This window comes from Fukomys damarensis, unplaced genomic scaffold (genome assembly GCF_012274545.1).
Source record: "Fukomys damarensis isolate Sample0158 unplaced genomic scaffold, DMR_v1.0_HiC HiC_scaffold_18, whole genome shotgun sequence".
Classification (NCBI taxonomy): Eukaryota; Metazoa; Chordata; class Mammalia; order Rodentia; family Bathyergidae; genus Fukomys; species Fukomys damarensis.
In genome coordinates, this window is record NW_022900930.1 from 10576840 (window position 1) to 10592038 (window position 15199).

General features: G+C 36.8%; 1 protein-coding gene across 1 annotated transcript in view; it reads left to right on the top strand.

Annotated features, from left to right (window-relative positions):
- Positions 1 to 15199, top strand: part of Gtf2e2 (general transcription factor IIE subunit 2) — a 75391-nt gene that overhangs the window by 31827 nt on the left and 28365 nt on the right. The window contains exons 3-4 of the mRNA XM_010622069.3: positions 7057 to 7164; positions 9154 to 9336. Of these exons, the coding sequence (XP_010620371.1) occupies positions 7057 to 7164; positions 9154 to 9336 (291 nt within the window). The remainder of the gene's footprint in view (positions 1 to 7056; positions 7165 to 9153; positions 9337 to 15199) is intronic.

Below are 15199 nucleotides of genomic sequence, written 5' to 3' on the forward strand. Positions count from 1 at the left end.
TCTCTGTCTTTCTCTCTCTCTCTCTTTCTTTCTTTCTTTTTTTGAGACAGGGTCTCACTATGTAGTTGAGACTGACCTGGAACTCACCGTGTAGGCCAGGGTGCTCGAAACTCAGAATAAACCTCCTGCCTCAGCCTCCCAAGTGCTGGGATTACAGACATACGCCACCAGGCCCAGCAGTTTTTCTTTAAATTTAAAATCTTGTCACTTGAAATCAAGACTTTTTTTACTTAATATGTTCAGCTGCTTCTTGATACTGTTTGTAAAAAGTCTGTCAAGAATGCTTCTGCAGTCATTCTTACATTTTCAAAGTACTCAGTAAATTATGGTCTGTGATTTTCTTCAAAATATCTCTGTAATTCACCTGTCAGCTTAAATGGTCTGTTGAGAAAACCTCTGTTAAGCTACTGATTTCTGTGTTCAGCAGAAAATTGTACTGCTCAAGGTTTAGCAGAAAATTGTACTGCTCAAGTGTACTTTTTTTTGCTTAATAAAGCAAATTATTGCTGTAGCATCCTTCAAGACATTTTCCATTTTATTTCCAAAGGTTTTGGATGCTTATACCTCTCTGAAGAAAGCAATGCCTTGTGATGTCAGGATTTTTTTTTTAAAAAACCGGAAGTAAAGCTTTGCTTTGAGTCCCCTAGTGATGGGGCCAACACAGTTTCTCCAAGATAGAGTTTTTGTTTCCAGAAATGAAGATACTGCATTAAATATGTCCTGCCCTTTTCTTATTTTTGCTGTTCTCTGTAGCACAAAAGTCTTTCTTGATACCAGGGATTGAACTCAGGTCCTTGCACTAGCAAGGCAGGCGTTGGAACCCCTGAGCTAAATCCCCCGTCCCAGAAGTTTTTCTTGAAATTTATCATCTTTTAAAACTTTTTTACAAGATTATTTTACATAAAACATATTGGCGGAAACTGTTGATTTGTCAGCTTGGGTAGACAAGCTGTTTCTCATTTTATTAAACAAGGTTCTTCAGCATCATGTGATGTGTCATCACTTTGCTGGTAATTTACGTTGTTTGAGAATGGAACCTTTTTCTCATACTGTACCATGTGTTTTACCCATTGTCATTTGATACTCTGACATTTTTATATTCCCAAGATCTGTGTGATTCCTGCCTCCCTCCTCCCTCCTTTCTGGGCGAGGTTCTACTTTTCTTTTTCCCTCTTCTCTCTCTCTCTCCCTCTCCCCCTCCCTCTCTCTCTCTCTCTCTCTCTCTCTCTCCCTCCTTCTGTGTTCTCATTCCCCGCCTTCTTTCTTTCTTTGCTTATGCTTAGCCTCACACATGCTAGGCAGATACTGTACCACTGAGATGTATCCACAGTCTGTCTTTTTCAAGTAACAAAGGCTTTATCCCATTTGAATTGCAATTCCAGTAAGTACTGTGACTTGTTCAATGGCTGTGATTATGTTTTCACAATTTCTCAGTTTTGTAAAGTACTCATAATGCACGGTGGAATGGAACGCCTCAGGTTGCAACTCATGGTTATGTGCATGTTTATATACAGTACATGGATTAGTAGTTGTCACTGCAGTGGTAGAGCACTGTTTTTGTCTCTTGTTGCACAGTCAGTAAAATAGCTCAGAAAATTAGTTTTTTGTTACTAACCTTACTACAATTGTTCATGAACCTAGGTTTGAAACCATCTTCCATTAAAATCTTCAGAAGTCATCACACTAGACTCAGACATGTTCATAAAACACAAATGCTAATTATAAAACTAAGACAGCACAGTAATTAAAACTAATTGAAAAAGTTGCAAACCATGCAAAAACTTTGCAGTGTACTTTTTAGTGGTACTCAGTTTACGAACTAAATTCTCGTCATAATTTTGATTGCATATTGAATTGGATGAGAGCCAAGTCAACTTTCCCAACATTGAACCTACCCATTGAATTTGATTCCATTCTCGTCCAACTTGGTTTTGGGACCAGAATTGTGGAACGAATCAAGTTCATGATCCAAGTTACTTTTATTATTGCATTATCTATGTTTTGCAACATTTATAACAGCAGAGCACAGGAGGCAGTTGAGTCCTGGTGTATAAAAATTATTTGTTTAGAGTGAGCATTTCCCTCATTTCCTGTGATACTAGTAGAGTTTGTTTGCTCTGTAAAGCCAGTTGGAAGCATTTAAAAGGAGGTTGGAGGATAGAATTTGGGAAGGGGGTTGCTGACATTATCGCTTGTTGTGCTCCCATTTGTACACTGTAGCCTACCAGTTATCAGTGGCCTCCTCCTGTTGGATCAGAAATTGATAGCAGCCTCAGCACTACTGCTCCTTGCTCTGTGAGGACTTCTGTTGACATTGTTAGCAAAGCTGTTCAGTAGCCATTGTCTGTTACTATGAGCATTAGTGTCACATGGTGTGTGAAGTATGACAATGACTTATTTTTAAAAGTCATGATTTCCTGTGGAGCCCATAGTCTTGTGAATGCTAATGGGAGAAACCCTGTGTTAAGAGAGTATGTATGAAAACCTAGATTTAGTATCATACTTGTAATGAAATAGCCCAGTGCTTTTTCATAAGTCAGGAAACAAGAGAAGGATGGATACCTAATTGTCACAACTTCAGTGTTACACTGGACATCCTACAAAGTGCGGTGGGAAGTGCGCATGCCATAAAAAGAATATACACAACATCAGTCTACAAAAATCAATTTCTATAAAATTGCAGGAAAAATCAGAAAATGAGACAAAGTACAAAATGCAGGACATGAAAAATCATCTAGTGACTGGAAAGAAATTTAACAAAGATTTAACCTTTTTTCTTTTAATCTTTCTTCACTAGAGATTGAACCAGGTCCTCCTACATCCTAAGCAAGTCCTCTACCACTGAGCTGTATGTAGTTCCTAGGCCATTTTAAATTTTATTTTGTGATAGAGTGGACCCTCAAATTACATGACCAGACTAACATGTAAACAACTTGGATTTACAACCAGAATTTTAATTTAAACGTACAGTCAAAGTCTTGAGTTATGATCTGAATGCTGACTGTGGGTCCAGATGGTCTCAGATACATATTTAACCCTTACAGAGTTCTATAAAATGGAGTACTACTTAGCCATAAAGAATGAGAAACTAGAGTCTTTTATAGGAAAATGGATGCATATTGAGGCCACACTCTTAAGTGAAATAAATAGGACACGTGTAAATACAGAATAGTTTCTCTGGTGTGAAAAACTAAAAGTGTAAATAAGATTCAAATTGTGTAACTGACAAAGTGAAATAGGAAGAAAAGGGCTAAAGGTGTAGGGGAAGTGGGAAGGGTTGGAGAAATGAAATAAGGGAAAAGAAAAAATATGAGAAAAGGAAAAAATGGAAATAAAGTGTTTGTAAATAGGGAATGGTGGAAAGGGTGAAGGGAGGGCAGGGGAATAGGGAAAAAATGAGAACCAAGACCTGTCATGTAAAGGTACAAGATCCCATTGATGAATGTAACTGTACTGTATACCTAAAAAGTACCAATAAACTCAATAAAACAAAAAGTTCTGAAGGAACATTACAGCATCTTTTCCTGTGCGTGATTGATTGAGAAATCCTGGCCCATGCCTGTCTAAGGACACTGAGATCCGCTTGTATGCAGGAGAGACTTTGAAGGCTGTGTAGAGGAGCCTGAGCCTTCACTGACCAACTGGAGTTCCAGCCAGCCCTTGAGAATGAATTGAATTCGCAAGTTAAGGGTCCATTGTATGTCACTGCTGTGCTGCCTAGGGCTGACCCTGAATTTGTGAATCCTCCTGCCCCAGCTTCCTGAGTGCTGGGATTATATGTGTGCACCACTAGTTTTTAAAATTTGTATTTTTGCAATGCATAGTAAATATCTTCAATGTGGGGGAATGGTACATACACATTTTGCATCTTGACCATTTTCTTTCCTTCTCCGTGTTTGCACCCCTAGATCACTTGCTTTCTCATCCTTTCAAAGAACCAACTCTTGATCCTTCGTGTGTTTTTTAGCCTCAGTTCATTGATTTCTGCTCTGATATTTATAATTTCTTTTCATCTGTTAGTTTTAGATTTGGATTGTTCTTATTTTTCTAGGACCTTTATATGCATCATTAGATTATTTATTTGGACTTCTGTTCTTTTTATGTGTGGATTTACAGGTATAATCTTTCCTCTCAGAACTGTTTTCATGGTGTCCCATAGGTTTGAGTATGTTGTGCTTCCATTGTCCTTTGATTCTAGAAACTTTCTTTCCTGATTTCTTCTGTGATCCATTGATTATTTAGTAATATATTATTTAGTCTCCATGTATTTGTGTAGTTTCTGTGGCTTCTTTTGCTGTTAATTTCTGGCTTCATTCAGCTATGGTATGATAGTACATGGGATTATTTCAGTTCTTTTATATCAATTTAAGCATGCTTTATAGCATAAGATGTATTCTATTTTGGAAAAAGTTCTGGGTGCTCTTGAAAATAATGTGTATTCTGTTGTCATTAGATCAAACACTGTAGATCTCCTTTAAGTCCATTATTTCTTTAATGGTATGGTTTAATGCTGTTTCTTTGTTGACTTTTTCTTTGGTTGGCCAGGCTAACTGGGAGTTGGGGTATTGAAGTCCCCCACCATGATTGTATTGGGGGACACTAATTTTTAATTCCATCTCACGAACCAATAAGTTTGATTAGTGAGTTTCCACTTTATATATCAGTTCATGAAAAAATGTCAGAAGGGACTATATTTTGACAAAATTGATTTAAAATACAGAAAAGATTTTTTAAGAAGGTTTATAGGTTAGAAAATTGTGAGTAAAATTTTTTTCTAAAAATTTTAAAGTATGTAGATAAGAGAATTTTCCTCATACAGTACTTTGAAAACTTAGAAATCATGATGATGAGACTATTTCCAAATATTCTTTTTCAAAGAACTCTTTTCACAGCATGAATTTTTTCTAAAAAGCAGTATCTTTGTTACTTTAACACATGGTTAAAATGGAAATTGTACTTTAAAGGGACAGATTGTTGATTATTTTTTAAAAATAATTGTTTGCAAACTAGAAATAACTTCTGTAGTGGAATGTTTAGCAGATTTGAAACATTTGCCTTTTTGTAGAAAGAAATACTAATAAAAGCAGTAATTTCTTAAAGCGTTATGAAACGTGGTACAAGATCTGCATTTTCAAGGTCTTTTTAACATAAAATGCACCACAGCTTATCCAGTAGTAGCTGAACTGTAGTGCATTGCAGGATGCTGAAAGCGGAGGAATGAGTGAGCGCGCGTCTGCTTGTCTCTGTCATGTGGGATTCCTTGTCTTCCTTCAGCATTCTTCCATGCATGTCACTAAGTGTCCATCCCCTCATGTAGCTCCTGTATTATTTAGTTCTGCCTTTTGCAATAAAAGATATCTACTTTTGTCTTTTCTGCTTTTTAGAAAATGCACTTTAATTTTTAGAGCAATTTAGGTTCACAGCAAAATGGGCAGAATGTATGGAATTACCATATGTTCCCTCTGCCCCTCTACTTCCTTGACTGTCAACATCCCACACCAAAACAGTATGTCTGTTACCAGTGGGAAACTACAATGACACGTTATCACTTAAAGTACAAAGTGTATGTTCACTGTCAGTGTTGCACATTTTATGGGTTTTGACAAATATCTAATGACATGTCACTATTATAGTATCACAAAAGTTTCACTGCCCTGAGAAATCCTTGTGCTCTGCCTGACTATTCCTCCCTCCCCTTAATCCATGGCAACCACTGGATATTTTAGTCTTCACAGTTTTGCCTTTTCTAGAATGTAATACAGCTGGAACCATGTAATGTGAAACCTTTTTAGATTGGCTTCCTTGGTAACATGCATTCAGGATTCTCCCCTGGCTTGTTAGCTCATCTCCTTTTAGTACTAATAATATTCTCTGGTTTAGCTGTTCACTCACTGAGGGACATCTTGGTTGCCTCCAAATTTTGCCAGTTATGCATAAAGCTTCAGTAAACACTTGTGGGTTTATGTGTGTGCACACAAAAGGTATGTGATTGCTAGATTGATTGGCTAGGGAAGAGTGTATTTTGAATTGTAGAAACTGCCGAACTATTTTCCAAAGTGGCTGTATCATTTTGTATTTTCACCAGCAATGAATGATATTTCTTGTTCCAACTTGTCCTCACCAACATTTAGTGTCTGCTGTGTGTTTAACTTGTCCTTGGCACCTCACGTTCTTTGTTAATGTCTGTCTGGAGCATGGATGTGCTGTAGTTTAATTAGTCCTTTCTTGCCAGGTGTGGTGGTGCACGCCTGTAATCCCAGCACTCGTGAGGCTGAGGCAGGAGGATCGCTGTTGAGTTCAAGACCAGCCTGGGCTACATAGTGAGTTCCAGGGCAGTCTCAACTACATAGTGAGACCCTGTTGCAAAACACACAAACAAACAAACAAACAAAAATTCATGGCAGCTTGGGTCTTTCTGATATTTTCCTTGTACAAACAGTGCCGCATTGACCATTGTTCCCTTTCTGCTTTGATACATTTGGAGGGTACATACCTAGAGAGGCCGTTACTGGGTTAAAGGGTTAAACTTCATTCATTTTGCCCTCCCTAGGAGTTGTATCAATTTGCTCTCTTACCAGCAGTCTGTGACAAGGTGTTTCCTAGTAGCCTGATTAACCAAAGAAGTCATCAGATATGTAGAGTTTTTGAGGTATAATGACTGAGAAATATCTTGGTAGAAGTTGAGCATCTCTTCTTATATTTAAGGTCATTTCCATTTCCTTTTTGTCTGTTTACCTATTTGGATTTTTGATTTCTTCAAATATTTGTTTTTTGTTATATGAGTTGCAAAGATTTTTAACAGTTTATCATTTAGTTTTTTAAAATTTTACTCTTTAATGAATTTTATTTTGTCCTATCCCCCCTTACTATCAGTTTTATAAAGCTGTGAGTTTGAATCTGATCCTGTCTGGTTTCGTAGTCTGCGCTTTTCATCACTGTAGTTGTACTGCCTCAGAAATACATGTGAATTCCTGAAGATTTTTATTTATGTTCAACTTTGATTTAATGCATGTAGCATTTCAAATCTTTTCTAATGATAATTTTTTCCCTCAATAGACCCGGCATCAGCGAGGAGATACACATCCTCTAACTTTAGAAGAAATTTTGGATGAAACACAGCATTTAGATATTGGACTCAAGCAGAAGCAATGGCTAATGACTGAGGTAGGAATAGGCTTACAAACATCATGTAAAAAATTAGTCGATTACCATGAGATATTTTCTGTAACTAGAGTGCTTTTGTTCACTTTGTTTTTTTATCGTAGGGACTGAACCCATGAGATATTTGCCATAACTAAGAGTGTTTTTTGTTTTGTTTTGCTTTGTGCTTTTGCCGGGGACCTTATAGATGCTACACAGCACTCTACCACTGAGCTGCATCCCTAACCTCTAGAGTGTTTTGAATGTACTGAAATCTGGTTATGCCTTTTATTTTCCTAAAGGAACTGATGAAGGGGCTTTTTTAGACATACGTATTTCTAAGTTGTTTGACTTGTTGATTTTCACATAATTTTATTGTTAGGACTTTAGCATAGTAAAAAAGTACCATTTTTACACTTTCGTATTTATGAATAGTTGGTATATTGACTACCTAAATTTATAATTTATATGCTTATAAATTGTATTTTCAAAATATATATTTTAGGAAATAAAACTAAAGCATGAGGTACTCTGGGGTTAGCAAGATATTTTATTGAACTACTACTATTATGACTTGATAATTACTTCCCCGAAGAGGTGAGGAAAATAACCATGAATATTATATATAAATACACACTTTGAAAGAAACTTCATCGTGGTTGTTGACGATGCTAATTTGGAAATACCATTTAATTTAATTTAATTTATTTATTGAGTTTGGATTTTGAGATAAGGTCTTGCTATGTACGTATTTCAGGCAGGCCTGGAACTCACTGTGTAGCCCAGGCTGGCTTGGTGATTCTCCTGCCTCAGTCGTATGCATGCTGGGATTATAGGCATGCACCACCATGTTCGACTGAAATAGCATTTATAAGCATTCATATATTTCTTTGTTTTGAGTTTATATATTTAATGACAATGAACAAGACTACTTTTTAGGACCAGTGATAGATTCTAAAGACCAAATTAAAAATTTTAAATATACTTAATTTATTTGAACATCCCAAAATACAGTTCTTGATTATTATAATATAAAATGAACCATTTAATCAGTCTCACTGCAGCTTATGGCCCCCCTTCATTGGTATCATTGAAGGTCATGGTCTTTGGTCCTTTAGGAGCTAGTTGGCCATTACCAGAAACAGAACCATCATAACATTTTTAACCTCAAAGTGTCCAAGATGTTGCGAATAGTTGTGGTAAAATATATTAGTGAGATACAAATAATAGCAGTTCACATTTAAATTTGGTGGTTTACCTATACTGGAATTTCATAGACTTACCACCATTAAAGATTATTTTTATTATATTACATTCTGTTCTCCTTTCTTTTTGTGTTTCAAGGTCAGGGTGGCAAATGCAGAAAATAAATAGGGTTGCTCTTTCTTGAGGAGCTTTCCTCCACTTATTAGCTGTACAGCAGAACTGACTAGGCATATAGTTGCAGTCAGTAATTCTTGTGTTCCTACAGAATTTCATTCTCAAGCTGATGCAGTAGTAAAGTTCATCTACAAATTAGTCCTTTTCAGTTCTTTATACAGCTGCTAGCACCAGTTGATAGCAGGGGTGAGGACTGACTACTGATTTGTTCATCCAGGTAACATTTCTTCTGTTATAATGCTGATATGTGGAAAACTATACTGTAGAGGCTACCCAGTTTATTTTGTCTGTTATTAAGACGTGTGCTGTTGATTCCTGCCCATTTTGTCTTCTTAAAGAGTATAGCTTCAACTTTCTTTAAGGCAATTGTGATAAAATGGTTTTTCTCCAAAGAATGTATGTATATAATATGTAGTTTTTTAAAAAAATGTAATAAAAAGTGAGCACTGGGTTGATTTTTGACTATTGTTCTGGGATCCTGTATGTCCAGTGTATTAGATCTTCTAATTCACACAAGGTCTGTTTAATTTGTCACTGCACTGGGTAGTGTTTCATTTTTAAATAATTAGAATTTAGGAATGTATGTGTGAAGTTTCCTTTTGTTAATCTATGTACATTATGTCACTGTTTCAGGCATTAGTCAACAATCCCAAAATTGAAGTGATAGATGGGAAGTATGCATTCAAACCCAAATACGACTTGAAAGATAAGAGGGCCCTACTTAGGCTATTAGATCAGCATGACCAGCGAGGATTAGGAGGAATTCTTTTAGAAGACATAGAAGAAGGACTGCCTAATTCCCAGAAAGCCGTCAAGGTGATCTCTCTTTTCTGTGTTTTAATATAATTTGAATTAATAATGTCTTCTTGGTTTTAAACATAAAACTTATTTTTAAATACTCCATTTTATATACATGGAGCTGTAGTGAGCACTCAAAGATGTGAAACCTGTGCTGCAGAGTTGGAATGAGGGTAGCTATCTTTGTGTAACTTTGATGATCTTTTTTGTTGTTGTAGTTATGTGGTTATTTGATTCTTTAGCGTATTTTGGGAAACTGTTCCTCAAAGGAATTAGTGTTTTTCTTGGAAGCTGTGTTTGCTGTCAAGAGTTCTTTTTTTTTAAAAAGACTTTTATTTATTTGTTTGTTTTTTTATTTGGGGGGCCGGGGATTGAACTCGGGCCCTTGCACTTGTGAGGCGGGAAGCGGAACCACTGAACCAAATCCCCAGCCCCAAGAGTTCCTTCTTGATAGTAGTAGACAGTGCTTACTTGAGGAATTAGAGGAATTGTTGTGCTTTTTGGGGGCTCTTAAATGCCTTCTAAGAGTCAATACGTAGCAGCCTTGGTCTCCAAAGCAGCAGTGTTTAGAGGTGCAACTTTGGAAAGTAATTTAATTATGAGGGTTCTAACCTTATGAATGGATTAATCCATTTGTGAATTCATAGCTTTGAGGGACTGTGTTATAAAAGTGAGCTCGCTGTCTGCTTCTTGGCTGCTATAATGGTAGCAGCTTTTCCTGCCCTTGGTTTTCACCATGATGTGCTGCTGCCTGCCACAGGCCTAGAAGCAGTGGTGCTCAGAGACTGTGGACTGAAACAGAGTCAAGTAAGCCAAAATAAGTCTTCCTTTTAAGTTGCTTTTTACAGGTATTTTGTTCCAGTGACAGAAAGCCATTACAGTCATTAAAACACAAATGCATTGGTTAATAACCTGGATGTTTTAATGTCTTATAGGGCCTGCAAATAAGCCATACTGATGCAGCTTTTATTCCAGTTTAAACTTGAGACATGCACAAAACTCCTTGTATCCATTCTTCACAATTGCTTTTTAAAAAGTAATGCTGGGGATTGAACCTCTTGTCTCGCACAAGAGGAGCATGTGCTCTTCCACTGAGCTACACCCCACTCGTTCTTCACAGTTTTTAGTACTTGGTATAGCTTTGTAAACCAGTTTATTGTTTCTGCTACCTAAGAGTAAAACTGGCCTCTTTCTTTCCTTTACTTCTTGGTAATTGAATTATACATATGGTAGACCTTTGAGTATTACATCAAAAATCCATGAAGTTCCTTTCTCTGTAAACCTTTTTTCTATTAACCTGTTGCCAAGTTCACTGATTTCTTTACCTCTTGTGTTAGTTTTCCATAACTATAATGAGATGCCTAAGATAATCAGTTTATAAAGGAAAAAGCTTGGATCTCAGCTTTAGAGGTTTTAGCCATGATCAGTTGGCTCCAGACCTTTGATGAGGCAATGCATTGTGGCAGGAGCATGTGGCACAAAAAGTCACTGATCTCAGCCAGGAAGAAAAGGAGAATGAAAAGAAGAGCCCTGAGTCCCACAGTCTTATTCAAGGTCACACCTCCCGTGGTTTAATGTCTTCCCACCTGGTCCCACCCTGGAGGACTCCCCCACCTCCCAGTAGTACTACCTTGGGGCCCAAGGGGACATTCACAGTCAAAACTGTAATTTGACGGCAGGTGGTGGTGCTGGGAAATGGTCCCAGAGCCTTGTACAAGCCAGGCAGTTGTTCTACCGCCCAGCTATATCCCCAGCCCAAACTGTAATCGTTTTAAGCACAATTGTTTTTACTTTAGAAATTGCAATTTACAGACTTTCCTTTTCATTTTTTAATAGATTTTGTCATTGCTGCGACTTTTTTTTATTCATTATATTTTCCATTACACTTTGTGTGTGTGATGGTACCAAGGATTGAACCCCAGGACCTTTGTACTGAGCTGCATCTCCAGACCTTTTTTATTTTTTGTTTTGAGACAGGGTCTCAGTTGTCTAGACTTCAGTTTGTCATCTCTTGCTTCAGTCTCCCAAAATGCTGGTATTATAGGCATGTGCCACAGCATTAGGCTAAGTGGCTAATTATCTTGCCTGGGATCAAACTCCCTACTTTGTTTTCCCCATCGTTTAGCTTTAGTGTTTCTGCCTGTAGAGGGTCTGGGGTGGGGGTGGTACTGGAGATCAAACTCAGGACCTTGCACTGGCGAGGCAGGTGGTGGCACCACTGGGCTAAATCCCAGTCCCTTGCCTATAGAGTTTCTATTCATGAAAAGTTCAGTGGAGGTCAGAGATTGGGGCATAATTTATACCTTCTCTGGTATACTTTTCTCTTTTCATTTTCCAGCAGTTGGGGTTACTCCATATGGCTTTCTGGTTCTTTGGTCCAGGAACACTTGAGTTTTTTGAGTTTAATCTGTGTCGGCCACTGACTGTGGCTTGCCCTCAACACTCTTTTCTTCCTCACTTTTGCCAGTACTTGGTTCTGCTATAACTTGTTTAGATAGTTGATTTTTTAAAAAATGTCCTGTTTTGGGTTTATAATGTTTTCTGGGAGAGGGTTAGTTTTTCAGGAGCTATTTGGCCATTATGAGAAGCAGGATCCTCCTAAGATTGGATTGTCACTAAAGTTGGTATGTTTGCACTTCAGTGTGTTGAATCCTAGCTTATCCATTAAAAGTACTAGGTATATTTCCTGCTGTACTATTTTCTGCCATGTGATGCGCACCAGTATTGTTTCTGTGCATCAGGTTGTTAATTATTTTTAAAGTAGAGCAGCACCATAATCCAATAATTGCTCAGTCCATTTTAAATGTGTGATGTAAAGTCACTTTGACACTGTATTTTTACTGGCTCAGTTCCCCTAGGATTAGAGCCGAAGTATCATGGAAAGAACTTAGTATGTTCTTATTTTGAGGCAAGAGTTACTTCTAAACTGTTTCAAACCAGAATTTTTATTCTTTTTTTTTTTAAGATGTGAAGATGTGTTCTAGCATAAGTAATTTCTCCAGGAGTTCTTTGACATACTAAAATTCCTTGTATGTTGCTCCCTCTTCAGTTTTTTTTTGGAGATGGGAGATATAATTGAAGAAATGTACAATATATTGCTAGCAAGTAGCACAAAGAATTATGCAAGAATAATAAAAGATAAAATCAGTGTCCATGTCATATTACTTGTCCTTCAACTTTATTTGGGGATTTTCTTACAAATTAACTGCCATCATAGCCCTATTAGGTCAGTCTGCATTTGTGACGTGATACATTAATTTTATGAAAAATGAAACAAGTTTTCATAACCAAATAATAACAGTAGTTATGACACTATGTATTGTTATCTTTACATTAATTTATTCAGCCTAAGACGTGAGCCAAAAAGATTCTTACAAAAAAAAATACAGACTTTATTTTCAGTGAAATAAGATAAAGAATTGTTATGTGCTGCCTGCCTCACAAGCACAAGGTCCCGAGTTCGATCCTTGGTACAAAAAAAAGAAGAATTGTTATAAATGAAACAAATTAGTATATATATTGCAGCATTTTTAAAGCAATGGAATATGTAATTTGAGGGCATATTTGAACTTTACTTCCCAATTATCAATCACTTCTAATTGGCACTCTGTGTGTGTAATGAAACCATTTGATAGTTGAGCTTGTTTGTCTGACTTACTTCATTTAATATTATGTTCTCAAGTTGTATCCACTTACACACAAATGCCTCGTTTATCTTCATGGTAGTGTAGTACTCCATTGCACAAAAATACTGCATTTCCCTTTTTCATTCATCTGTTTTTTTTTTTTTTTTTTTTGTACCAGGGATTGAACTCAGGACCTTGAGCTTGCTAGGTAGGCACAGCACCACTGAGCTACATCCCTGGCCCTTCATTTATTTGTTAATGGACATGTATGCTGTTTCCAAGACCTTACCGTTATAAAATGTGCAGCTGTAACCATGGGTCTGGGTGTGTCCCTGCAGTATGATGACTTTAACTCTTTTGGCAAGATACTTAAGAGGGGAAAAGCTGGGTCAAATGAAATTTCTACTTTTATTTTTTTGAGTACTCCCCACACTGATTTTCCATAGTGGTTGTACTAGTTTACACTCCCACCAATGATGCAGAAGAATTCCTTTTTCGCCACGCAGCATCAACAGCATTTGTTACTAGATTTTGTTTTGATGATAGCCTCTCTTTCTGAGATAAGATTGTATCTTAGTGGAGTTTTACTACACTGTAATGGCCAGTGATGCTGGGCATTTTTTCATGTGTTTATTGGCCCCTTGTACTACTAGTGAGAAGTGTGTTCAGTTCACTTGTCCTTTTTTTGATTGAGTCCCTTAGGTGGTTCTAATTTTTTAATATATTTACTGGCCATTTGTATGTCTTCAGAGAAGTGACTTATTCATTTTTTTGCCCATTTTTTGGTTGGGTCTCTTAGGGGCTCTAATTTTTTAAAGTTCTTCATGTATTCTTGATCTTAGTCCTCTGTCTGTGGAATATAGTAGGCAAAATTTTTTCCTGTTCTATAGATTGTCTCTTCACTTTGTTGTTTCTTTTGTGGTTCAGAAGCTTTTTAATTTGATGTGATCCTGTTTGTTAATTGTTTGTATTATTTCTTGTGCCATTGGGGTTCTATTCAGAATGTCCTTGCCTATGCCTGCCTTTAAGACTTGTGCCTCTTTTATCATCCAGCAGATTGTTTTAACATTTAGACCTTTGATCCGTTTCGATTTTAGTACATGATGAGGTATATGGCCCTAGACCAATCTTCAGCGTGTGGGTATCCAATTTTCCCAGCACCATTTATTAAAAAGGCTATCTTTTCTCTAGTGAATGTTTTTGGCTCCTTTGTCAAAGATCAAATAGTTGTATGAGCCTCGGGTGGTTTCTGCATCTATTCTGTTCCATTGATCCATGTGCCTGTTTTTGTGCCAATACCATGCTGTTATATTCAGTGTAGCTTTATAAAATAACTTGAAGTCTGTAATTATGATGCCACCTGCTCTGCTTTTATTATCCAGAATTGCAAAAGCAGTTTTATTCCATATAAATTTTAGGACTCTTTTCTCTAGTTCTGTGAGAAATGACATTAATACAGTGGTACCTTGGTGTACAAACTTAATTTGTTTTACAGTTTTGGAGAAGATGGCTGTAGTCATGTTTATCACCTGATACAGAGTTTGCAAGTGGAGTCAAATTTTTGCCAAATGGTTTTGTTTGTGAACTGAATTTTTTTCAAATAGAAGCATTTGTTAGCCAAGGTTTTATTGGGGGGAGTGGTACTGGGGTTTGAACTTAGACCTTATGCTTGCAAGGCAGGTGTGGTTCTACTGAGCTAAATCCCCAGCCCAGTATTGTTATATTTTGATTGGGATTACATTAAATCTGTATATCTGCTTTGGAAGTATAACCATTTTGATTGTGTTGGTTTTGGCTCTCTAGGGATGGGATATTTTTCCATTTTTTGGATGTTCTCAATTTCTTTTTAAGTCTGATATAATTTTCATTATGGAGGTCTTTTACTTCCTAAATTAGGTTAATATCTAAGTATTTAATTTTTGATGCTATGTGGATAGTATTATTTTCCTAATTGCTTTTTCAGTGAGCTCATTATTAGTGTATAGAAATGCTATTGAAGGGCTGGGGATGTAGCTCAGTGGCACCACTCCTGCCTGATAGGCACAAGGACCTGAGTTTGATTCCCAGTACTGAAAAAAATAAGTGCTATTGATTTTTCTGTGTTTATATTCAGCTACACTGCTGAATATAGTTATCAATTCTAGGAGTCTTTTGATGGAGTTTTTTGGGTCTTGCAAATAAATATGTCATCTGCAAATAATGATATATTTACTTAGTCCTTTCTGTATATAATCCTTTTATTTCTTTATCTTGCC